This window comes from Pongo pygmaeus, chromosome X, assembly GCF_028885625.2.
Source record: "Pongo pygmaeus isolate AG05252 chromosome X, NHGRI_mPonPyg2-v2.0_pri, whole genome shotgun sequence".
In the NCBI taxonomy this organism is placed as follows: domain Eukaryota; kingdom Metazoa; phylum Chordata; class Mammalia; order Primates; family Hominidae; genus Pongo; species Pongo pygmaeus.
This window is the reverse complement of record NC_072396.2, coordinates 2,590,283-2,618,071: the sequence shown is the minus strand read 5'-3', so window position 1 is coordinate 2,618,071 and position 27,789 is coordinate 2,590,283. Positions and strand designations below refer to the sequence as shown.

The following is a 27,789-nucleotide window of genomic DNA, read 5'->3' as shown; positions in this document are numbered from 1 at the left end:
AAGAACCCTCCTGGGCTAAGCCCCAATTTGGGGCTCACATGCCCTGCATCCATCTGTAGATCTTTTCTTTGTGTTTTGTAGTCTGCAGTCACAAATGCTTCAAATTTTGGATTTATGTTTGTTTATCCTGCTTTGAATTACTTCCTATGTGTATTGCCAAATGCCTTTCTTCAATTAAATAATTGTTTTAGCCATGTTTCTTTATTTTTTCTTAAATGTTGACTCTTTGCCATTTTTCTTATTTTGTGTTTAAGGAATCATAATTAACTGCAATTGATGATGCTTACAACAACATTTGTAATAATAATATTTATTGACTGCTTATTCTACACAAGGCGATTTCACATTAATTAATGCATGTAATCCTCATAGCTACTCTGTGAAGTAGACACTTGTTTTCCTCATTTTACACATGAAGAAACCAAATCACAGAGACATTTCCACGATGATATAGCTATGAGGAAGCAAAGTCAAGTACTTCAGCCCAGCATTTTTTCTCATAACCAGATGTGTATTGGACAGGAAGAGAAAAGAAGGAAAGAGAGAAAATCAAGAAGTCAAACTGACTATAATAGTACTACTTCAAGTTTTATGTGACCCTCTGCTTCATGAAAAAATTAAGTACTTATCATGATTTATTAGAAAGCTAGCATGCCTGGGTATAGAATCTGCAAGCAGAAGTTTCTAACTTATGACATTGGACCTGATGCTTCCATGAATTCTAGGAACAAAAGCTCTACAAGAATCTGCTGAAGTCACTTTGATTTGCTCTTTTCCTTGGGCAATGGCACAATTATATACTAGAAAAAAATTATACAACAAATGTTCCCCTCCGGGTTCACTGTTATATGGACCCACTTTAATTTCACCGAGCTCTTGAAAGAACTGATTTCTGAGGATAAAACAATGAGTTGGGCCATCAGTTTTTATCCCAAATGGAATGAATCAGTCAGGTGAGCTCTGCTCCTATGACCATTGTAACAGTAAGTTTGTGGTGGGTAACACGTGGTCCCCATGGTCTCAGGGAGCCATGGGAAGGATGTCATCTTCCTTGTCACACCCACAGAAGGGGAAGGTCCCACAGCATGGTTGCAGCCATGGTTTCCAAATTGTGTTGAACACAGAGAACTGCTGTGGGACAGGTGTTAGTGTCCTACGATGCTCTTTTATGGCTGCCTCCATCTTCTTGATCACGGAGTCAAATAATGGCTCATTGTCAGGGTTCAGTGGAAGGGCTTCCGAAGGGTCTCTTGAGATGTCAAAGAGGAGTGGTGGGTCGTGGTAGGTTACATCCCCCGAACATGAACATATTCCACTCCCATAGCAGGCACCTGTTCCTTCAGGGTAGAATTTAGGAGTCACATAATGAGCTTTCCACACAGTTGCACCTAAAAAACAAGTTGCATTATGTATGATACCATCTTTGTGGTGATTTTAGGACTCTTTTCGTTAAAGATGTTTTTCTCAAATGCTTTTTCTAGCGATTGATAATACTCTTCTGCACAGAATTATACAGCAACAGTAGCATTTCTTCAACTCTAAGAACAATGCACAATTTTACTGCAAACTTGCAGACATTTTTAGAAATCTTGTCATGAGAACATTTGGAGATAATGATGACCCAGGTGGGAATAGGGTAATTCTGGGAATACCAAATTAAAATTCTACCTCAGTCTGATTAGGTACAAACAAAATTAAAAATGATCCAAGGCTAAATACCACTTTCACATCTGAAATTGACAAAAGTAATTTGGCAAAATTAATCATTCTTTATCCTTTTCTCCCTCCCTCTTCTGTCTCTCCCTCCCTCCTCTTCCCTTCCTCCCTCCCTCTTTCTCGCTCTCTTCTTTCCTTCCTTTTTTCCTCCATTTCTGTTTTCTTCCTTCTTTTCTTTCTTTCCCTCCTTCCTTCTCTCCGTCCCTCACTCCCTCCTTTCCTCCTTCCTTTCCTTCCTCCCTCCCTCCCTCCCTTCTTTTCTTCTTTCTTCTGATACGAAATGGTTACCAAATCTATTTTCAGAGATCAATTTTATTTTTCATTTTTTATTATTTACTTATTTGTTTATTTTGAGGCAGGGTCTTACTCTGTCGCCCAGTCTGGAGTGCAGTGGCAACATCTCAGCTCACTGCAACGTCTGTCTCCTGGGTTCAAGTGATTCTCCCACCTCAGCCTCCCGAGTAGCTGGGATTACAGGCACATGCCACCATGCCTGGCTGCAGAGATCAATTTTAGATAGAAAACATAAGCATTCCCCAGCCTCTGGTCAATGAGGATTATACCGAAGTCTACTGGTGGGATCTTACAGAGAAGCTGTGCTTTCCTACTAAAATAGGATCAAATCATCTAACTGGATTCTTTACCGCCTTTGGTTTTTTCCCTCCTTACTGCATGGAGAGCAGGTGTGATGCTTGGAGGAACTGCAGCCACTTTGCAACCATGGGGTGAGATGCACAAGAATGAAAGCTAGCATGTCAGAGGTGGCCAAGTGGAAAAAAAGAACCCTGGTCCCATGACCGTGGCACTGAGCACTGTGTCAGCCCCATGCTCCCAACTTCTGAAATTATGATGACAAAAAATAATAACAAAAAATTCTACTGTATAATCCTCTATAGTTAAATTTGGGAGGCTTATGCTGTTTACGGGGCTGTTTTATTTATCATTGATCATGTCCTGCACTCATATAGAATCTTAAAAACATGGTTTTTATTTACTTATTTTTGCTTTTGTAATTGTTTTATGTGGGACTGTCCACATCAAAATGAAGATACATCACACCACAAGTGACTGATCCCATCAGAGAAAATTCCTCCTGCAAATAAAGTTAAATCCAACCAAGTAAGAATTCTGGAATTTCATGCAATGACTCCAAAAGACCTTTCTTTACAGGTGTAAGGCAAACAATACTATTTGTTAATTTATATTTGTTTGCATGACTCCCATGGCGTGAATGTGGGACAGAAACAATCACTAGGATGTTAGAAAGGAAGGAAGGTGGAGATAAGCAACCACCCTGCAGATAACATTGAAGAATTTACTCCTCATTGCTAGAATAATTACTTCAGTCATCCCTAAGCTGTGGGTATTCATAGTCTCTCTTTCTCTCTTGTTCTCTCTCTCATGTATACATTCACACAAGCTAATGCATACTCACACACACACATTAATCATGTTGTCTTAATTTTCTGTATCCTATAACGTTTTGACTTTTTTTTTTTTTTGAGACAGGGTCTCACTTTGTTGCCCAGGCTGGAGTACAGTGGCACGATCATTGCTAGCTGCAGCCTCAAACTTCCCACTCAGCCTCCTGAGTAGCTGGACTACAGTTGTATGCCACCATACCTGGCTAATTCTTGTTTTTTTCTTTGTAGGGACAGGGTCTTGCAATGTTGCCCAGGCTGATATCAAACTCCTGGGCTCAAATAATCCTCCTACCTTGGCTTCCTAAAGTGCTGAGATTACAACTGTGAGCCCCTGTGCCAGGCTAGTATTTTGACAGCTTGAGGGGCCTTATAGACTTGGGGAAAGACTGCTCCTCCCAGGGCTAGCTGATTCCTAAAAATAGTGATATGGTTTGGCTCTGTCCCCACCCTAATCTCACGTTGAGTTGTAATAATCCCCATATGGCAAGGGCAGAGCCAAGTGGAGATAATTGAATATGGGGGCAGTTTCTGCCGTACTGTTCCCATGGTAAGGAATAAGTCTCACGAGACCTGCTGGTTTTATAAGGCATTTCCCTTTTCGCTTGGCTCTCATTCTCTCTTGCTTTCCACCGTGTAAGATGTGCCTTCCACCATGATTGTGAGGCCTCCCCAGCCATGTGGAACTGTGAGTCCATTAAACCACTTTTTCCTTTATAAATTACCCAGTCTTGAGTATGTCTTTATTAGCAACGTGAGAATGGACTAATACAAATAGTAACAACTCATTTAGGAACACACGCTTCCTATGCAAGCATCCACCTCCTTTATCTAACTCTCACACAGTAAGGTGATATTTTCTCTGCCCTAAATCAACCCAGCACCAGGTACCAGGCAACTAGGGACACTCTCTGTTGCTCCAAACTTACTGTAATTACTCAAACTACCAGTGTGAAGCTTTTCACCCTGCCCTGCCTGATCTTTCCCTTGGAAAGCCTAATAATAAAGGCTATTGCCTGGGCTCCTCATTCCCTCCTGCCTCTGCTTCCGAGCCAAGCCCTGGCGCTTCCCACCGTGAACCTGTGTGGTAGGGCATATCCCCTTCTCTCTGGAAATCTAAGTCATGAAAATATTGCAACGGCATTGGTCTGTCTGTGTCAACACTCACCTCCCGAAGCTAAAATGCTTTGAGTGGATCGGCTGTGGGAGGCCAAGAAGAGAGGATCACTTGAGCTCAGGAGTTCAAGACCAGCCTGGGCCACATAGTAAAATCTCGTCTCTATTTTATAAATATTTTAAAAATTTAAAATAAAACCCTTTGGGCACAAATCTCTCTCACAAACACATCTCTCTAAAATCCTACTGCAGGCCAGGCACCGTGGCTCACACCTGTAATCCCAGCACTTTGGGAGGCCGAAGTGGGCAGATCACCTGAGGTCAGGAATTTGAGACCAGCCTGGCCAACATGGTGAAACGCCGTCTCTACTAAAAATACAAAAATTAACTGGTCATGGTGGCAGGTGCCTGTAGTCCCAGTTACTCAGGAGGCTGAGGCAGGAGAATCACTTGAACCCGGGAGGCGGAGGTTGTGGTGAGCCGAGATTGCACTACTGCACTCCAACCTGGGTGACAGAGTGAGACCCTATCTCAAAATAAAATAAAATAAAATCCTACTGCAGTGCACTGTTTATGTGGCTTTCCCAGCGAAAAAGAACCATCATGGCTGGGCAATATCTGCACATGGTGCAGCTTCCTCCAGGAGACAAAGGAGACAGGAACCGGGCCCTTATCGTCTTTCCACGGGTCCACAGCCTTCGTACTTACAGTCCTTCTGATGCCACCTGATCGTGTGCAGATAGACCCCACAGTAGTGGAAGAGGAATTCGTGGTCGGAGTGGGACGCCCTTCCTTCCAGCAGGGGCATTAGGTTCTGGCCGTCAATCACTCTTGGGAGAGAAGGGGGTGTGTAGAAGGTGATGAGAGAGGCATGGTTCAGTCACGCATTTTATAGCAGAAGAAAGAGGAGGAGGAGGAGGAAAAGGAAGGGGAGGAAGAGAAAGAGGTGAAAGAGAAAGAGGAAGAATTTATTTATTTATTTATTTATTTATTTTTGAAACAGAGTCTTGCTCTGTCACCCAGGCTGGAGTGCAATGGTGCGATCTCTGCTCACTGCAACCTCCGCCTCCCGGGTTCAAGCAATTGTCCTGCCTCAGCTTCCCAAGTAGCTGGAATTACAGGCACATGCCACCATGCCCTGCTAATTTTTGTATTTTTAGTACAGACGGGGTTTCACACATTGGCCAGGCTGGTCTCGAACTCCTGACCTCATGATCTGCCCGCCTCGGCCTCCCAAAGTGCTAGGATTACAGGCGTGAGCCAAGGCGCCCGGCAGAAGAAGGAATTCTTAAAACTTTCTCCTTTTCCCTCATTTTATAACAAAAAGAAAGAGAAACAAAACATTCATTTTCTGAGGTCATGGAAGACGAGAACAGCTAGAACTATTATCCTGATACCTTGCAAGACAATATGAGTTACTGTTATGGATTGGAAAAATTAAGCTATTTACGCTCTTTTGATTCCAATAAAAGTTCACATTTAATGAATAGATATCACCCCACACACATGGAATTAAATCGTTAAAGCACAGGATGTATTTGTTCATTTTAAAGCTCATAGACAAGGCCAGGCCCGGTGGCTCGTGCCTGTAATCCCAGCACTTTGGGAGGCCGAGGTGGGTGGATCACGAGGTCAAGAGATCGAGACCATCCTGGCCAACATGCTGAAACCCCATCTCTACTAAAAATACAAAAATTAGCTGGGCATGGTGGCGCCCGCCTGTAGTCCCAGCTACTCAGGAGGCTGAGGCAGAAGAATCACTTGAACCCGGGATGCAGAGATTGCACTGAGCCGAGATCACACCACTGCATTCCAGCCTGGGTGACAGGACGAGACTCTGTCTCAAAAAAAATAAATAAATAAAATAAAAAATAAGCTCATAGACAAAGTGCAAACCAGAAAGAATAATATCATCTAGCACACATGCAATTACACATATGTGTTTTGTTTTCGTCTTTGTTTTTGTTTGAAACAGGGCATCACCCTGTCACCCAGGCTGGAGTGCAGTGACGAGATCTCGGCTCACTGCACTCTCTACCTCCCAGGTTCAAGCAATCCTCCCACCTCAGCCTCCCAGGTAGCTGGGATTACAGGAACGTGCCACCACACGACTAATTTTTGTATTTTTAGTAGAGTTGGGGATTTCACCATGTTGGCCAGGCTGGTCTCGAACTCCTGACTTCAAGTGATCCACCAGCCTCGACCTCCCAAAGTGCTAGGATTACAGGCATGAGCCACCGCACCTGCTCTATGCATACATGTTTTTATTCAGTAATCATTTAACACTTAATTGCGTAATGGTCTAGAAGCTATGAGAGATGTGATGATGTATGAGAATCAGATCCCATCCATGAGAACAGTCAAACACACACAGGCATAAGTGTAATATGACAAAGGTTATTAAGGTATACTCTAAGAAGAAAACAAAATATTCCACCATGCACCAAGGGGAGAAAGACATCTGGCCCTATGGGCACAATATTGATAATTAAGTAATATACTACGTACATACACACACACATAGAATTATCAAGTATATCCACTTATGTTCAAATATATCACCCTAGGTTAGGAGCAAACACTGTTTCCATACCTGTCCTGGGGCAAGATCCCTCCGCCTATATAAGACAGCGTCGGATAGATGTCCATTAGGCTGGTGGGCTCATTGATCACTCTCCCAGCCTCCAAGACTGACGGCCACCGGAATATCCCTGGCACACGGATACCTCCTTCCCATCCTCCCATTCCTTTGCCACCTAAAACCAAAGATTACAACACAACCAAAGATGAGTTAAAACCCAACCATATTGGCCGGGCATGGTGGCTCACGCCTGTAATCCCAGCACTTTGGGGGGCCGAGGTGGGTGGATCACTTGAGGTCAGGAGTTCAAGACCAGCCTGGTCAACATGGTGAAACCCCGTCTCTGCTAAAAATACAAAACCATTAGCTGGGCATGGTGGTGGGCGCCTGTAATCCAAGCTACTTGGGAGGCTGAGGCAGGAGAATCACTTAAACCCAGGAGGCGAAGCTTGTAGTGAGCCAAGATCGCGCCACTGCACTCCATGGCGGTGCATGACTGTAGTCCCACCTACTCGGGAGGCTGAAGTCGGGGGATCAGAGACGAGGAAGTGGAGATTGCAGTGAGCTGAGATTGTGCCACTGCACTCCAGCCTCGGTGACAGGGTGAGACTCTGTCTCCAAAAAATAAAAAAGAAAAAGAAAAGAAAAAGACAGGTTTTATCCACGTTATAATGATCCTTGAGGAACAAGCTAAAAAATTTTACCCTGTGATTTCCCATATAGAGGAAGAAAGAGAGGAGTGTGAGTAGAAAAATGGCCAGAGGCAGAGTTGAGAATCACTTCTTAGACAAAAGTCCCCTTGGGTGTTTCTGAGCACAAAACAAATAATGAAGCCCTTGCCCTAAGATCAATCATGAGATTGAGGCGGTTGTTACAGAATAGAAAAATGGCCCTATGCCAAATGCCAGTGTCAAGACCATATGTCCAGACTCTTTAAGAAAAAATAGGAACCTCTCTGGAGGAAAAGGTCTCTTCCTACGTGAAATGTTTATTGAGTGTCTTCTACGTGCACACCTGTCTGACAGGCAGCATTACAAAGAAACAGAAAACCGGAAGCCTCTAGCAGAAAATGAGGTAAAATTCACTGCAGACACATTCACTGATCTAACCAGTCTAACCAGTGTTGAAAGGCAGCTCAGCTTCTTGGCACCATTCTTTTTTTTTTTTTTTTTTTTTTTTAATTAAGACACTGACTCCTTCTGTCGCCCAGACTGGAGTGCAGTGGCGCAATCATAGCTCACTGCAGCCTCCAACTCCTGGGCTCAAGTGAGCCTCCCTCCTGATCCTCCCAAGTAGCACCATTCTTTATTATAAGAAAAACTCGACAAGCTCACTGAACCAAATCTATGTGTTTTTAACATACAATCATAAAGCCATCCTGATGTTTTCTTCATCTGTATCTTTGTGGGGCAGAGCTGCGGGGTGTAACTAGACTAGAACAAAACCCATTGCTTACCCAGGAGATCTAAATCTCTCTATCCATTGAATTCATCGCTTCACAGGAAGCACCCTGAGAAACAGGCATCCTGTCCCAAAGCCTGAGAAATGCTCACAACAATTTTGCCAGTCCTATTCCAGGGTTATCTGTGCTTTTTAAGGACAGGGGCTTTACACTCACACATACTCATGCAGTTATAACAATTATTATAATATATAATATGTACAGTTTTTAGAATCATCGTGACTGTAATAATCACACTTCATTAGATGGCATATATATGGTGACTCAAATCTGTTCCTCACTTTTTCTACTAGGCTTAGTACCAATTTAGTCTTTGCTAATTAACAGTTATGACTACAGCAAGTCCACATGACAAGCCAGAGGAGGTGAATGCTTTCAGGAGCTCACTTCTATTAATTTACAATATATAATCCAGTATATACAATCCTATGTATATACAATGAATATAGTGAATATATATATAGGATTATGTGTAATATATAATGAATATAGTGAGTACATATAGTGAATATGTGTAGGGTTATGTATACTCTATACAGTGGATATATAGAATTCTATATACTATATATAATTAATAGAGTGACTATAGACATAGTAAATATATATAGTATTATATATTATATCATATATACTGAATATATAAAATTATATATAATGATCTATACAATAAATATAGTAAATATATAGAATTATGTGTGTATATATAATGAATATAATGACTATATATACATAATGAATGTGTACAGGATTATGTATATTATATGTAGTAAATACATAAAATTACATGTATTATATTATATATAATGAATATAGCGAATATATATAGTATTATATGTGTTATGTGTAATGAATATAGTAACTATATATACATAGTGACTATATATAGGATTATATATCACATATGATGAATATATATGATTATATATTACATACAATTAATATGATGAATATATATACATAGTGATTATACATCTAGGAAAATATATATATAAGACACACATACACAGAACTTTTTAATGAAATACAAGGAAGTTCAAACATTCTGATTTTATAATGATGACAATTTTGATACCCTTTTAGTTTTTTCGTTTTACTTGGAAGGTTAGGGGGTAGGGGGAAAATAGCAAATACAGAATTCTTTTTTAAATTATTCTTTCTGTTGGCATGCCTTTGGTGATGCCTAAGAGTGGGTGCCATGGAGTTCTTGAACAACCCGGCATGAAGTCTATCAAAGTGAGCTGGAAGAATCTGCTGGCCATAAGGAGATAGGCACCCCAGTCAAATGAAAAACTCTTTTTTCTGATCCACATAACACTAGTTAAAGCTTAATGAATAGCATCATTGATGTGATTGAATTAAAAAGCTGCATCTGAGAATCCAAGCGAGGCTTAATCTAAAGGAGCACTTCTCACTTAGAAATGACCTTGCCCCCAGGGGACACTGGGCAATGTCAGGAGACATTTCTGGTTGTCGCTGCTGTGGGGTGGGTGCTACTGACATTTGTGGGTGGAGCCCACGGACGCTGTTCAACACCTACAATGGCACAGGATGTCCCCAGCCAGAGAATCCTCCAGCCTCAAATGTCAATCGTGCGGAGGCTGGGAAATCTGCCATACATGGTCATTGAGATCCTATGCTGTCTCTCATGGGGTTGGCATTGCTTCAAACATTTTACTTTGAAGCTCTTGGAAACTGCCCCAAAATTTGCAGCTTTTTTTTTTTTTTTTTTTTTGGTCTAGCTTAATAAGAGTCTAACTCACATCAAAATATCTGAACATCACGGCAAATGAATTCAAGCAAACGCAAAGCCAATAGAGACTACTGATTTTAAATGGACAGGCATTGGTTCTCTACACACAATCACCTTTGTAGATCCCGTTCCAGCCGCCCAGCTGAACAGCCCCGTCCAGGGGCTCCAGGTGGCCCCCGTTGTCAGAGGTGAAGTACACCAAGGTGTGGTTGGCCAGGTGCTCCTGGTCCAGGGCATCCAGGATTTTACCTGGAGAGGGTCAGAGACACAAAGACGTTGATCTCTTGATGCAGATCACCACTGCTTTATTACATATCCGCTACCATGCATTTATTACACATAGCGTTTAAATGTTATTCTGCACTACACAATATTGTATAATTAATCATATAATATTGTAATATATACTATTTTAAACTGTATGTAATACAGTGTATATAATATATATTATATCCAGCAGTTAAAATATTTAATATATAATGTAATAATGTACAATATGTTATATTTAATATAATATATACTTTCACACATTTTAATTACTAATTATTTATTTATTATATATTGTATGATATATAGTACATATTTCTTACAAATACATATTAATATATAAGATGATGTATTAGAAATGCATAAAGAATTGTAATATATTAAAATATAATCAATTATGGAATATAACAAATATATTGTAATATGTGTAATCAATACATATTATGTATTATTATACCATATGACTTTACAATACTAGAAACATATCATTATATAATAGTTTATAATGATTATTAATACACTATATCATTGTGTAAAAATTGTTATGTAATTATATAATAACATGTAACTATTATTTTATTGTATAGTATTTTGTATATCAATGCAATATGTAAAAATATATGTTTATTTATTGACATATAGGAAAATATATTAACTATAAGATAAAATATGAGTATATGTAATAAATGTATAATATATAATGAACATATTAAATTTTATGATACATATCTAATAATATATTACATTTTATCATAAATTTATATCATTTATATAAATATATACTATATTATTTTATATAATTGAATGATATTATGTGTCACATATTATTACTTTAATTAATTTTATTATATTTATGTAATTATATAAATTATATTAAATATACTAAATACATTAATTATATTAATTTAAAATGTAGAATAGTTCATATATAGTACATAAAGTATTGGTTTATTATATAATTTTATTGCATAATGTGTTCATTATTTTATTATTTAATATATAATACAATCTATTTTATTATACAAATCGTGTAATAATATATAATGTCATCATTGCCCCAAACAATTCAAATAGACAGTGCCAATAAGGCCCAGCAGTTAAATAAACCGATGAACATTAATTTAAAAAAATACAGTTTGCAAAATGACACCTCCAGGAACACATGAGCAAAGCCATCCCCGTACTGCAGGGCACAGCACCGCCTCCCTTAGAGACTTTGCTGTCCTGGCTGCTATCTGAAGTCTACATGGAAATTGCAGGTTATTCTTCCTGTTTGGGTTATGGTTAAGATCTAATGACAATTAATGCTGCGCTAGACTCAGCAGACACTGTCTTTAATGTGTTGACAATCCCTCAGGAGGACAGTTTTTTAAAATAATAAGTAGAAAGCTGTTCTAGCAAAATTCCAAACAACATTCGTCTCCTTTCTGATGTCTGTTGAGCATTTGCTAATCAACAGATAACATCGTCCTGGGCCTGAGGTCACACTGCATTTCTAGTTTACACTAGATCATCTTTGTGCTATGCTCTTGTCCCATTCAAAGATAAAAGAAAATGTAACTAGCTGCACAGAAAACTGTTTATACGTAAACTCAGTGATTTGTTTTAGAAGTGACATATACTATTTTTTAGAAATGCTATAATTAGAAATTAAGATATTTTAAAGCCCAGGGTTTGTAAGATGAAAGATTGTAAAGGCTTTCTGGGAACAGAATAATTATATGTAAATTATCAATTCACATTAGATCTGGCTATAGTATAAAAAAATCATAAAAGTGATTTGTAATTTATACTGTGCAAATATAGTAGCTGCAAATTCTTTTTCTGTTCCAAAACAAATATATATGCAAATAATTGTCTGTATAGTGTCTAAAGTGAAAACACACAGATGCATATGAATATATAAATACTAATGGTAATAGGTCACTTATAAGACCTCCTACCAAAGACACCTGGAAAGAAACCAATAATGAAAAGTGATTAAGGTTGGGCCTGGTGGCTCACACATGTAATCCCAGGACTTTGGGAGGCCGAGGTGGGAGGTTTGCTTGAGCCCAAGAGTTCGAGACCAGCCTGGGCAAGATGGCAAAACTCTTTCACTACAAAACACACAGAGACACACACACACACACACACACACACACAAATTGGCCAGACACGGTGGTGCACACTTTTAGTCCCAGCTACTCACGAGGCTGAGGTGGGAGGATCACCTGAGCCCAGGAGGGCAAGTGTGTAGTGAGCTGTGATCGCACCACTGCATTCCAGCCAGACTGGGCAAAAGAGTGAGACCCTGTGTCTTTAAAAAAAAAAAAAAAAGGACTAAAAGTGTTTTTTCATAGGCACAAGTTTCTTCATTGGAAAGTTTAAAATGTTACTGAATTCCTGAAGATTCATTAAGTTCATTTTGCACGTTGTATTGGCATTTGCATGAGTATAGCATTGTTATGGCTTATTTTTGAGTAAAGTTAATAAGTTACTAAACCTTTGAGTTTTATACTCGTATTGTTAAATAGTAAAATAATACCCACAGAGATACCTGTCTGACTTTCAATATGTCTTTATTTTGGTAGAATTTTTATAAGAAATGACGGAGAAAACTCAGAATATTTGGGAGATGTTATGCAGAAAAATAGCTACTCAACATTTCTCCTGAGTCAAATAATATTAGCCATTTAATAATGCAATTGCTAGCTTTTGTAACACGTCTTCATCATGGATTTACATATACTGTAAAACAAACATAATTATTTCTTAGTGATAAATACTCAGATACAGACTTTAACAGAAAATCCCTTTACAGGAAATTGTCCTTTGACTAAGTAGAACTATAGTAAGCGATTTCAAAAGAAGCAGAGAAAAAAAAATCCCAATTATATAATTCCATAAAGGCTACAATGTTATAGCTATTTTTAACTGTAACACGTTTCAATGTTTGTATTTCGTTACCAAGGAATTAAACTATATATAATAAATGTGTATATATGCAACATACAGTACTATGTGTGTATATGTATAAAACATAACATGTGTATACATGTAAACCATATGGTGTGTGTGTATATATATGTATATAACATGGTGTGTGTGTGTATATAGCTTAATTCATATTAAATCTGGCTATAGTATTATGCATTAAAGTGATTTGTAATTTATACCGTGCAAATAAAATAACTGGAGCTGGGTGTGTGTATATATACACACACATACACATCCCACAGCAAAGATTAAATTAAGAAATACAGAGCTTAGCTTTAGTTCAACAAGCTTAAAAAGAGTTTGGATGTCAGTGTTAGTTCCCTTTAACTAAGCCCGTAAATTTTTCCCTTTAACACATTCCTTTTTTCTCCCCATTTCTGCTTAAATGCCTTACTGGCAACCTGGCAGCACTGACTTTCCTTGTATTCTTTTTTTTTTTGAGACGGAGTCTCACTCTGTCGCCCAGGCTGGCGTGCAGTAGCACAATCTCAGCTCACTGTAAGCTCCGCCTCCTGGATTCACGCCATTCTCCTGCCTCAGCCTCCCGAGTAACTGGGACTACAGGCACCCGCCACCACACCTGGCTAATTTTTTTGTATTTTTAGTAGAGACAGGGTTTCACCGTGTTAGCCAGGATGGTCTCGATCTCCTGACTTTGTGATCCGCCCGCCTCGGCCTCCCAAAGAGCTGGGATTACAGGTGTGAGCCACTACACCCGGCCTCTTTTTTTTTTTTTTTTTTTTTTTGAGATGGGGTCTTGGAGTACAGTGGCACAATCTCGGCTCACTGTTACCTCCACCTGCCAGGTTCAAGTGATCCTCCCACCTCAGCCTCTTAGGTAGCTGGAACTACAAGGCACGCGTGTGACACCATGCCTGGCTAATGTTTGTATTTTTTTGTAGAGATGGAGCCTTGGTATGTTGCCCAGGCTGGTCTCAAACTCCTGGTATCAAGCGATCCTCCCACCTGAACCTCCAAAAGTGCTGGGACTACAGGCATGAGCCACCACGCCCAGCCCCTCTCTGTATTCTATCTCCTCTTTGGGATTAAATATAGACAGTAAATGTTACAATGGTACCTATAATTAGAGGTAAACACACATAGTGGAAATATACAAGAGAAATTTATCCCATGACAAGATTCCCCTCTTTGTCCTATCCGACACCACTAGTTCTTCAGTAATTTTAACTAGTATTTTATAGCTCACTTAGATTGTGGTTTTCAGAGAAAAGAAAGTTATTTGTAATAAAATGTGATTGATTAACATCCCTTAAATGCATTTAAATTAAAATAGCTCTGTTTCTTTCAAAGGCACTCCATATAAGTCAACAACAGAGGCGGCTGATAACTGGGAGATTGTTAGTTTCAATGGTTTGGCAGAGCACCGTTTTCAGAAGTTTGCACTCAGAAGAAGAAGAAAAGTACTGTATTCCAAAATGAAACACCATTGCTGAGAGGAAGGACAACTCTGTCACGTACATAGAGGCGGGGGTGGGCAAATGCAATTCAACTAGCACAGCTATTTATTATTCTGGAATGCATACAGTAACTCTTCCCACCTGCTCGTTTATTATCCTTAGCATTTCTTTATAGTGAACACTATGCCTTTGAAATAAATTGCTTTAGTTGTGTTAAATCCCCATCCCAATTTTCTATGTATTTCCTGTAGAACTGACTAATCAGAATAACGTTACCTTTTATATCCATCAAAATAATTGGGAATTGAAATTACAATATTCTTTTTTTTTTTTTTTGAAACAGAATCTCGCTGTGTCACTCAGGCTGGAGTGCAGTGGTCTCATCTTGGCTGACTGCAACCTCTGCATCCTGGATCCAAGTGATTCTCCTGCCTCATCCTCCCGAGCAGCTGGGACTACAGGCCCGCATAACCATGCCTGGCTAATTTTTGTATTTTCAGCAGAGATGGGGTTTCACCATGTTGGCCAGGCTGGTCTAGAACTCCTGACCTCAAGTGATCTGCCAGCCTTGGCCTTTCAAAGTGCTGGGATTACAGGTGTGAGCCACTGCGTGCCCGGCCAGGAATTACAATATTCTTTACAGTGCAGCTTTCTTTATCTTGCCAATGAGTTTTTCAGAAAAGTGGCTGTCTTTATTTTAAAGATGGGAAAACTTGTATTTACAAACTGTGACTTATCTTGGGGAATATATTTCACTGGTATTGCTGAACAATTAAAAGCCAGCTTTTAATCCAATTCAGGGATGAAACAAATACTTATCAGGTGTCTATGCTATGCAAGGGGCTGGACATAATTTGAGACAGTTAGTACAGATTTGTTTTTCTGTAGCCCGTACTTCAGATATTTACAGTTCTGTTACTGAATACTTACCCACCATCCAATCCATTTCTTCTACATTGTCTCCATACCTGCCATATTTACTGTGCCCAACAAACTTCTTTTTGGAGATGAGTGGAGTATGTACGTGCAGGAAGGAAAAAAAGAGGAGAAAAGGTTCCCTTTTGTACCTAAGGGGTAGAAAGTTACCAAAATTACCTTCACAAACAAAGTCATTTCCATCATTTAAATGCAATTCTGCATTGATAAAAAGATCTCATAATAGTTGGTGGAGGTTTTCTATGTAGTTTACATGACAATACCACTCCTGTGAGTCGTAAATACCACAAGATTTATGTTGAAAGGATATGAGGAGGAATGAAGGATAACAGAACATTTGTGTTCCCAGTAAAATGTTTCATGTAGCCAGGCACAGTGGCTCATGCCTATATTCTTTGCACTTTGGGAGGCTGAGGCAGGAGGATTGCATAAGCCCAGGAGTTTGAGACCAGCCCAGGCAACATGGCAAGACCTTGTCTCTACAGAAAATACAAAAATATAGCTGTGCTTAATGGCACACCTGTGATCCCAGCTACTCAGGAGGTTGAGGCAAGGGGTTCACTTGAGCCTGGGAGGTGGAGGCTGCCGTGAGCTATTATCACACCACTGCACTCCAGCCTGGGCAACACAGTGAGACCCTGCCTTAACAACAACAACAAAAATGTTTAACCCAGTTCATTTTATACTGTCTTGTGTCCAGTTTAGCATCTGACATAAAGTAGCAGCTTAATAAATCTTTTAATCTTTGTTGAATGGGTTAAAAAGTATGAATTCTCCTCATCTATTGTTTCAAAGTGTTCTTTTAGGTATGAGTTCAGAAGAATCATATCTTAAGGACAGACTCAGATGTGCCACAGTAAGGATTTGATGCTCCTTACTCTCCATTTTCCCTTCTTTCTTTCTTCTACCTCCTTCATGGTTCCTGGAACATAAGTCTGATGGCTGGAGCTTTGGCATCCACCTTGGGCCATGAGGCTGCTCACAAAGGATGGCAGAGAACAAGATAAAAGCTGAGGTGTGAATAACCTCACTGTATCTGTAGCCTGCCTACCCCAAGAGAGAAATAAATTCCCCTTATTTACATCTTGCTTTTTGTGTTCTGCTTTTTATGTATTTATTTGTTTTGAGACAAGGTCTCACTCTGTTGCCCAGGCTGGAGTGCTGTGGTGCAATCATGGCTCAACCTCCTGGGCTCAAGTGATTCTTCCACCTCATCCTTCCAAGGAGCTGAGACCACAGGTACACGCCACCAAGCCTGGCTAATTTTGTACATTTTTTGTAGAGATGGGAGCTCACTATATTGCCCAGTCTGGTCTCAAACTCCTGGGCTGAAGCAATCCTCCTGCCTCAGCCTCCCAAAGTGCTGGGATTACTGACATGAGCCACCACACCTGATCTTGTGTTTTGCATTTTAATGTCACATGCAGTCATTCTAAAGCTACTCCTTTACACATTTTTCACAACCAGCAGAGAAAGAAGGGAAGGAGATGGAGATTGAATATATTCCCAAAAAGATAGCCCAAGCAAATGGGTTGAGATGGGAAGGGCAGGTAAGATGAATGGAGAGCTGAGTGGGTGGCTGTATCACTGTTCTCACGGTTGTGTTGGAATAAATAATGAATCTGATGGCCACAGGGGCATATGAGTGAATGATATTCCACTGCATACCCTTCAGCCTGGTGGAGGAACAATATATCCTCCCCTCTCCACTCCCTGTCAACCCCACTAAGGAAGGTGACAAACAGTGTCAATGAGAATCCACACCAACAATTTTGATGTGCCTCTAATTTGTAATCTAGGCTGGGCACAATGGCTCACACCTGTAATCCCAGCATTTTGGGAGGGCAAGGCAGGAGGGTCGCTTGAACCCAGGAGTTCCAGACCAGCCTGGGCAACATAGCAAGACCTTGTCTCTATGGAAAAATAATTTTATAAAATTAACTGGGTGTGGTCATGTGCGCCTGTAGTCCCAGCTACTCAGGAGGCCAAGGTGAGAGGATCACTGGTGCCCAGGAGTTTGAGGCTTCAGTGAACTATGATTGTACCACTGCACTCCAGCCTAAGTGACAGAGTGAGACCCTGTCTCCAAATAATAATAATAATAATTTGTAATGTAGAAGTGAGCTGGTATGGGATGATGAGAGCTCATTATAGTTATGCCTGCATAGCTTATGTTGAACACAGAAAACTTAAAACTAGGTATCTATAAATACAGAGCCACTTCCCAATAGTTCATGGACAGAGAGCTCTTCTGGCTGTGTCTGAGACAGAGAAAAAAAATTTTACCCCCCAGGTTTAATCAATTTACATAACAATCCACACTGAAGCAATATAGATTAAAATATGGCAACTCCAGTTTTCATTTTTAAAAAAGGGGTAAGTGGCCAGGCATAGTGTATTCCCAGTACTTTGGGAGGCCAAGGTGGGTGAATCACTTGAGCCCAGCAGCTTGAGACCAGCCTGGGCAATATGACAAAACCCCATTTCTAAAAAAAATGCGAAACTTAGCCAGGCATCCTGTACATGCCTGTAGTCTCAGCTACTCTGGAGGCTGAGGTGGGAGGATCACTTGAGCTTGGGAAGTCGAGGCTGCTGTGAGCCATGATTGCACCACTGCACTCTAGCCTGGGTGGCAGAGTGAGATCCTGTCCCAAAAAGTAAAAAAAAAAAAAAAAAAAAAAAAAATTAAAACATTAAAAATTGGGAAGTGAGCAAAATATGTTTTTATGGGTTTTTTTTTGTTTTTTGTTTTTTGTTTTGCCTTTTGAGCATTCAAAATTTGCAGGAAATTTAACTATTTTATTCTACCTAAGAGGAGATTCAAGTCTATCACAATGTCACCTAAAATTTTTTTTCCTCAGCTTTTATTTTCGATACAGGGTCTCCATGTACCGGTTTGTTACACGGGTCTATTGCACTCAGGGGGTAAGCAGAGCACCCAATAGGTAGTCTTGCAGCCATGTGCCCCTGGTCCCCCTGTCTCCCTCCTCTAGAAGTTTGCAGTCTATTGTTTCCATGTTTATGTCCATGGAGGCTCCATGTTTAGCTCCCATTATATCCCACGAAATACTACACAGCCATGAAAAAGAATGAGATCATGTCTTTTGCAGCAACATGGATGCAGCTGGAGGCCATTATTCTAAGCAAATTAATGCAGGAACAGAAAGCCAAATGCCGCACATTGTCTCCAAAAGATTTTTAAAGGCCATGTTATCAAGGTGTGATGACCTGCTGTGAAATAAAAATAAAATTTCCATGCAGGAAATCAGGCAAGAAATGGCTAAATACCTTTCAATGAAAGCGAGCGCCTCCTTCAGCATGAGGGAAGCTACTTTCTCCTCTTTCATTGGCTGCTGGATAATTTCATGGTTCCTCATAAGTATGCAATTCCAACGCCGAGTAAATCCATAACTAGAGTACCAGGAAGTGAAAAACAGAAAGGCGAGGAAAGCAAAGACAAAGATGACCTTCCATGGCACCGAGAACCAACGGGCAAACTTGGGAATGAGAAGCAGAAAAGGAACCAGGGCAAGGGCTGCCGTGGAGATCCACAGTTTGATCCTGAGCCAGCGGTGCAGTTCTGGTGTCTTGGATGCCTGGCAGTCGCTTAAAAGTCCGAAAGGCACCCCGTAAAAGTAGTGAAAACCATGGTTGAGCGGGTGGTAGCAGTGATCATTCCGAGAGGCACAGCTCAAACCCAGGTGCCATTTTCCTAAAAGTAAAACAAAATCGTACCATGGCAGCATGGCAGCATTCAATGCTGGTCTGTTTCTAGAATGTGGGCTTCCCTTTGGAAAAGTCAAATATAACTTTCATTCTGTTGTCATCATGGTTTTTTCTGGGTATCCCCAAATACCTCCCTGGTATAGACATGCTACCAACAGCCTTCTCCCTACAATATGCCTCTTTCAGACAAAAGCCATGCAGCAGGAGCCTCTTTGCTTGCGACAAGGAGAGGAGCCTAGTGTTCATTCAGAAGAAACGTTTTGCTTGGTACCAAACAACCTCATGAACAATGAGAAACTTTCCAGGTATCTGGAGCTTGCTAGGCAGCCAGAATCGATGTCTTGGTTGTTTGGTGGGGACAATACCAAGGACTTTCGGTGCACCTCGCACATTCATGCTTTCATCTAGCAGTGCCTTCCGACCCTCTTATTCCGTCTCACTGAAAGGTAACCGAGGTTTTATTTATAGATGGAACACCTCTTCTAGGTCCCCAAGCTAGGGATGACAAAGTAGCCAAAGAATTTCATTAAGAACCAAATGATTCTGATAATGCAAGTAATTCCTTTTATCAAGCACATACTCTAGGGGGCCAGGTCATGTTCTGATTTGTCTGCACACATTATTGTATTCAACACTTCCCAGACCCTTTATTATGAATAAAAAACACATTGTCTAGATTATCTTTTTAAGAGACAGAGTCTTGCTCTGTTGCCCAGGCTGGAGCGCAGTGGCATGATTATACCTCACTGTAGCCTCGAACTCCTCGGCTCAAGCAATCCTCCTGCCTCAGCCTCCTGAGTAGCTGGGACTATAGGTGCGTGCCACCATGCCCAGCTAATTTTAACATTTTATTTTTGTAGACCCAGGGTCTTGCTATGGTGGCCTAGGCTGGTCTTGAACTCCTGGCCTCAAGAAATTCTTCTGCCTCAGCCTCCCAAAGTGCTGGGATTACAGGTCTGAGCCACTGTGCCCAGCTATCTAGATTTATTCAGAAGCCTGAGTCACATTAATGAATAGTAGCAGAGTCAGATCTGAATCCCGTGCTCTAATGATGTAAGAACGCTGCTCAAAGCTAATCTAGAGAATTCCCACTCACAGGACGCTGCTGGGAGTTGCATGGGAATACATGCCCTACTGATGGAAAATTTCTTAACCTTTTTTTTAACTGAGGATATCTCGGAGCTGTGGCTTACAAGTCACATTAGGAATCCTCAAAAATAGTGGACCATACAATGCTTTTGAGTAGCATTTCCCAAAAGGATTTGATCACACAAGGTATTCTTAGAGGACTATCTTCTAGGACTGGAATTCTACAAACTTATTTTTCAGTGAAAGGCTCCCTCACAAGCTCATGTCCCCCCGCCCCAAACCCCCACCCCCGCCAAAAGGGCATAGAATATTACGTGATCTAAATCGACCAGCAATTGCCTCCATTTGACAACTCTTAATGCTGTAAGTTTTCAATTTCAACAGTACTTCTCTACAAATTCACTAGTTTTTCTGCTATTAATGGTGTCACGAACATCGTATCCCTCCAACACAACATTCCATTTTAGTGGCAACTTTGGATACACTTGTTTGCTTTCTGTTCTCATTGCTTTTCCAATATTATGCCCTTGATTCTACACATGCTCAATCAATGTGTGATCAATTCCTTCTCCAACTGTCTTATCTCAAAGATAAGTCGGTCAAACTGGCGCGCACAAAGCCAACATCCCCGGAAACACCTTAGACACGATGACAGAGAGACTGCAGCATCACGTTTCCAAGGTCAGAGTTCCGGCGCCATACCTATGAGTCCCGTGCGGTAGCCACGGTGCTGCAGCAGCTTGGCAAAAGTCGTTTCATTGGTGGGAAGACCACCTGACCCACCAAGCCACGTGAGGGCACGGTTCAGGTTGTAGGGAGACACCATCCCTAAATTCACAGAAGTCAATAAGTTAGCACCATAGTCTTTGCTAATACCGAATTTATCCCGACACGCTTAAAGTCCTCTCCTCCCGCACCTCCTCAAAGCCATTCTTCCCCAAGTTTTCTGTTGCTTTCTGGCTGTACGTCCTTGACTCTCCTTTTTTCACTTGCTAAATGCAAACATTCCCTTGGAATTAGGGCTGCCAGAATAAATACGGGACACTTAGTTATATTCATTTGAATTTCAGACTAACAACAAATAAACTTCGTTAGTTTTTCATATACAGGCTGCTAACCTTCAATGTTTCAATAGTATCTGAGGACACTACTGCATTTTAGCTGGGTATAAATACTCGAGTATTTAGCTGGCTATAAATACATTTTTAAAAGTATCCTTGAGAATCTGAAATGAAGAAGTGTAGGAATAACAATTTCTTTTTCATATGTATGTGTGTGTGTGTATATATACATATATATTATATATATATATATATTTTTTTTGAGTTGGAGTTTCACTCTGTCACCCAGGCTGGAGTGCAGTGTCAACATCTCGGCTCACTGCAACCTCCGCCTCCCAGGTTCAAGCAATTCTCGTGCCTCCACCTCCCTAGCTGGAATTACAGATGTGTGCCACCACACCTAGCTTTTTTTTTTTTTTTTTTTTTTGTATTTTTAGTAGAGACGAGGTTTCACCCTGTTGGCCAGGCTGGTCTCTAACTCCTGACCTCAAGTGATCCACCCACCTCAGCCTCTCAAAGTGTTGGGATTAAAGATGTGAGCCACCGTGCCTGGCCTCCATATTATTTTATGTAGATTTATACTGGTGGACAATATTATACACCTATAGTTTAAAAGGAATTCACAAGAAAACCACAAGTGAAGATCAGCACGAAATAAATAAATGATAATTTCAGGCCGGGCTCAGTGGCTTACACCTGTAATCCCAGTGTTTTGGGAGGCCGAGGTGGTTGGATCACCTGAGATCAGGAGACCAGCCTGGCCAACATGGTGAAACCCCGTCTCTACTAAAAATACAAAAATTAGCTGGGCTTGGTGGCAGGCACCTGTAATCCCAGCTACTCAGGAGGCTGAGGCAGGAGAATCACTTGAACCTGGGAGGCAGAGGTTGCAATGAGCTGAGATCATGCCATTGCACTCCAGCCTGGGTGACAAGAAGGAAACTCCATCTCAAAAGAAAAAAATATATTTCAAGGATCCTACCTTGGAAGAAGAAGAAAGTAGACTCTAGATAGTGCCATTGATAGGAAAGAGAAACAGTTTTATTAAGGGAAGCATTAGACCATTAACTTGCTGTTGAACTGTTTTGCTGAAATTTTTGATAAGTAGAATGAATTAAACTGAACCGTTTGTGTCAAATGATTAAAAATATACACATGGCAATGACTTGAAATCTCTCCACCAATCACCTAATTTTTTTCTTAATTTTTTAAAATAAATTTTATTTCACCATAATCAATACTTAAAATTCCCTGAAATTAGGCGGAGCATGGTGGCTCACTCCTATAATCCCAACACTTTGAGTGGCCAAGGCAGGTGGATCACACATGAGGCTAGGAATTCAAGACCAGCCTAGCCAACATGGTGAAATCCCATCTCTACTAAAAATACAAAAATTAGCCGGGTGTGGTGGTGCATGCCTGTAATCCCAGCTATTCAGGAACTGAGGCAGGAGAATCACTTGAACCAGGGAGGTGGAGATTGCAGTGAGCTGAGATCACACCATTGCACTCCAGCCTGGATGACAGAGCGAGAGTCTGTCTCAAAAAAAAAAAAAAAAGAAAGAAAGAAAGAAAAAATCCTGAAATCCCGAAATTATAAGTGTGGTTTTTTTTGGAAACTCATACAAATTCATATCTTTATCCCTCTTCATACATGGTACTGTGTTATATAGAGACTGCTTATCTAGAAACCAAACTATTTTGAACAAAATGGAGAACCTTGAATTATGACAGAAGGTCATTAGGCAACAAAAAAGATAATAAGAAATCAATATTTATGGGACAAAAACTTTCAATGTTTACTCTTAATTTTAGTATAATTCTCATTAACCTAATTAATTCATTCTTTGAATGTATTGGATGAGAATCTACTACTTAGAAGGAAGAAAATTCATACAGAAAAATTTTTCACTGAAAAATTAAACTGTGAAGACAGGTATACTAAAATTATGACCAGCAAATACTAGAATTAAACAAAATGCAGCAGCATGACACAATATTTCACATAGAGTCTGATAACCATGAACACTTCAATAGTGTCTAAGGGCACCACTATATTTTAGCTGGGTATAAAAATTGTTCATAATATTGATCTTGAGTGGATGTTTGTAGGTATTGATCCTAAGCTAAGAAGCAAAGGAAAACATTTAATTGTCATTATATCAACTTGGTAAGTCTAAATCTTGAAATGATGGGGTCAAGTAAGGGAGTATGTAAAAGTTTCATTTCCTTTTTGTTTTCTCAGTTATACCTTTTTTCCCAACTGTGTCTAGTTTTCCAATCTCATCTGCAGAGATGGATTTGATCTACTTATCTCAGAACCACTGCATGGTCTCTGCTAGCTTAAAGACATCAGGGGTCTCTTGAGAAATCTTAGCACAAGTACCTGAAAATGGGAGTGTTGACCATAAGTTGGCAAATTGCCCCCGGGAGGCCTAAACCTTGTCACTATATGCACAGAGATGGGCAGGTGCAGTGGTACTTGGTGAGAGGCACACATATTTAAGTTGCCCAGGGATAACAACCACCTTTGAATTTAGATCCCTAACACTCTGAGTGACCTTTTGAGAATTCTTATAAAGATTTGCAAAAACTAATCATTAGAATGCATTCTGGTGAGACTGAAATGTTGCTGCCTTTTTATTGCCTCACCTGATCTGATGGGGTACCGGCCAGTCAGGAAGGCAGCCCGACTTGGGGTGCACATGGAAGCAGCTGCGAGATGCTGGGTGAGCCTCACTCCCTCACTTGCCAGGCGGTCAATATTAGGTGTGCTGCAGACCAAAGAATTCAGCAGGTGAGTTTCTAAAAATTCTCAATACAGTGATCAAGGATCAAAGCTATTCTATTCTGGGTCAAGTTGACTCTATTTCTGGTAAACCTAAAATCCAACTTTTTAAAACTTTAATCTGTCTATTTCCTTATATGCATTGATGGTTAGAAGCAAATGGAAATGTAAGTTTAAAATATATGTTTAGTCAAAACTATTACAAATGAATACAGGTCACTCGGTATACAGTTTTATGAGTCTGAGAAAAAAATGTATTTCAATGGAAAAATTAGCCAATTTCTTCTTATCAAGGACCTAAAATTAATGGGTAATTTAAGTAAAATTTTAATGTGTTTCATATTTTTTTAAGAGACAGTCTCTTGCTCTGTTGCCCAGGGTGGAGTGTAGTGGTACAGTTATAGCTGACTGCAACCTTGAATTCCCTGGGCTCAAGTGGTCCTCTCACCTCAGCCTCTCAGGTAGCTAGGTCCACAGGTGTGCGCTACCATGCCCTATTAATTTATTTAAATTTGTATTTAATTTAATTTTTTTTCTGAGACATGGTCTCACTCTATTACCCAGGCTGGAGTACAGTGGCGCGATCCCGGCTCACTGCAACCTCTGCCTCCCAAGTTCAAGTGATCCTCCTGCCTCAGCCTCCTGACTAGCTGGGATTACAGACATGAGCCACCACGCCCAGTGGTATATTTTTAGTAGAGATGAGGTGTCACCATGTTGGCCAAGCTAGTCTTGAACTCCTGACCTCAAGTGATCCACTTTCCCCAGCCTCCCAAACTGCTGGGATTGCAGGTGTGATCCACCACACCTGGCCTTAAAATTTTATGCAGAGATACATGTCTTGCTATTTTGCCCAGGCTGGTCTCAAACTCCTGGCTTCAAATGATCCTCCCACTTCAGCCTCCCATTAATATATATCTTACGGTAAAATTGACCGATTTTATGACCAAATTGTGACATTTTTGAGTTTAATTTATTTCCCATTTTGTTTGTCTAATATATTGCAAAAATTTTGTAAAACTTATAGGTTAAAAAAAAGACGTGCCTGTTCTCCTCAAAGCTAAACCATATCCAATCTTGATCCCATGGGTACAACATTTTTTTTCCATAATCCCACAGAAAGATGATAATGGAGGCTGAATGTGATGGCTCACGCCTGTAACCCCAGCACTTTGGGAGGCCAAGAGGGGCTGAACACTTGAGCTCAGACCAGGGTGGGCAATATGGCAAAACACCACCTCTACAAAAACAAAAAACAAAAAAAACAAAACAAAAGAAAAACCACAAAAATTAGGCGGGTGTGGGGGCTCATGCCTATAGTCCCAGCTACTCAGGAGGCTGAGGAGGGAGGATCACTTGAGCCTGGGAGGTCAAGGCTGCAATGAGCCAAGATCATGCCACTGCACTCCAGTCTGTATGACAGAGTGAGATCCTGTCTTAAAAATAAAAGGAAAAAAAAAAAGAGATAGAGGAAAGAAAGAAAAAGAAAAAGGGAAGAAAAAAGAAAGAAAGAAAGAAAATAATAAGAAGAAGACCAATGCCTTTCAATCAACAAATATATGCTTAAAATATAGGACTAGACTGTGATCTGCATTCCAAGAAGAAACAATGTTATTTAAATCCACACTAAAAGATGCTATGTATTTTTACAAGAGCCAGATTGGCCTATCAATAGAGAGTAGAGAAATAAAGAGCCCCGGGTACCACAGACTTTAGAAGTAATTCAAGGAAGATATTTTTAAAACTGTAGAGTAATGTGGTATGTCTATATAATGAAAAATTATTCAGCCATGGAAAGGAATGAAGTACTGACACATGCTACAATATGAATGAACCTTGAAAACATTACGCTAAGTGAAAGAAGCCAGTCACTAAACACCACATACCATATGTTATGAGCTAAATTGTGTCCCTCCCAAATTCCTATGCTGAAGTCCTAACCCCCAGGACCTCAGAATGTGACTGTATTTGAAGATGGAGTCTTTAAAGAGGTGATTAAGGTAGCATGAGGTCATTAAAGTGGACCTTTATCCAATAGGACTGGGGTCCTTATAAGAAGAGGAGATGAGGACACAGACACACACAGAGGGATGACCCTGTGAGGACACAGGGAGAAGATGGCGTCTCCAAGCCCAGGAGAGAGGCCTCAGGAGGAACCAGCCCTGCAGACACCTTGATCTCAGACTTCCAGCCTCCAAGACTGTGAGAGAATCAATGTCTGTTGTTTCTAAGCCACCCAGTCTATGGTATTCTTTTATAGCAGTCTGAAACAGACTAAGACATCTCATAAGAAGAGGAGAGAAGGACACAGACCCACACAGAGGGACGACCCTGTAAGGACACAGGGAGAAAACGGCATCTACAAGGACAGGAGAAAGGCCTCAGGAGGAACCAGCCCTGCCCACACCCGGATCTTGAACTTCCAGCCTCCAGGACTGTGAGAGAATAAGCTGATGTTATCTAAGCCAACCAGTCTGTGGACCTTTGTCACGGCAGCCTGAGAAAATAAATACTTATATGATTACTTGTACATGAAATTCTAAGAAGAGACACATCCATAGAGACAGAGGGTACATTTGTGGTTAACAGGGCATGGGGATAGGATGGGAAATGGGGGTCTTCTTTGGGGGGGTGAAAAATTCTGCAACTACACAGAGGTGATGGTTGTCCAACACTGTGAATGTGCTAAATGCCACCGAATTGTTCACTTTAAAATGGTTAAAAGGTGATTTTTTTTTTTTAAACAGAGTCTCCCTCTGTCACCCAGGCTGGAGTGCAGTGGTGGGATCATAGCTCACTGCAGCCTCAATCTCCCTTGCTCAGGCAATCCTCCTGCCCCAGCCTCCTGAGTAGCTGAGACCACAGACGCACGCCACCATGTCCCAGTAGATTTTTTTTAATTATTTTTGTAGAGACAGGGTCTCCCTATGTTGCCCAGGCTAATCGCAAACTCCTGGGCTCAAGCAATCCTCCCGCCTTGGCCTTCGAAAGTGCTGGGATTATAGGCTTAAGCCACCACGCCTGACCAAAAAAGGCCAATTTTTAAATGTAAATTTTGCCCAACAATGAAAATGCCACCACCAACAGCTAGAAACTAAAGAAACTGGGATGTTAAGTGGTCTCCTGACATTTTGCAATTTTCTCCAGTGACCTCTGCTATTCCTGCTGATAACATCAGACAATGACTTCTCTCCAGAAACCCTTCTCTGCAACGGCAAATACGTGAACACTGTGGCATGGGAGACTCCCACATACAGGGAGGGGGTCAGAGTCCATCTTTACCTCACTGAGTTATTACCGTAGCAGCACAAATCCCCCACTCCAAGGTCATCTGCCATCAGCAGGACAATGTTGGGTCTGGTGTTTCTTGTCATAAATGTGCCATCAACACCGCAAAACAAACAGCACAGGGACACTGACAGCCAGCAGCTCCTGAAAGTATTTTTAGAAATAAGCAAACAAACAAGCAAGCAAAAAAA

General features: G+C 40.6%; 1 protein-coding gene across 1 annotated transcript; it reads right to left on the bottom strand.

The window, feature by feature from the left end:
- Nucleotides 1-294: 294 nt before the first annotated feature.
- Nucleotides 295-27,749, bottom strand: ARSH (arylsulfatase family member H). Its single transcript, XM_054473094.1, has 9 exons — nucleotides 27,593-27,749; nucleotides 24,175-24,296; nucleotides 21,164-21,289; nucleotides 18,935-19,358; nucleotides 15,641-15,777; nucleotides 10,161-10,295; nucleotides 6,847-7,009; nucleotides 4,962-5,083; nucleotides 295-1,388 (listed from the first exon to the last, which is right to left on the bottom strand). The coding sequence occupies exons 1-9, from the start codon at nucleotides 27,682-27,684 to the stop codon at nucleotides 1,021-1,023; spliced, it is 1,689 nt and encodes a 562-aa protein (XP_054329069.1). The 5' UTR covers nucleotides 27,685-27,749; the 3' UTR covers nucleotides 295-1,020.
- Between the last annotated feature and the right edge of the window lie 40 nt (nucleotides 27,750-27,789).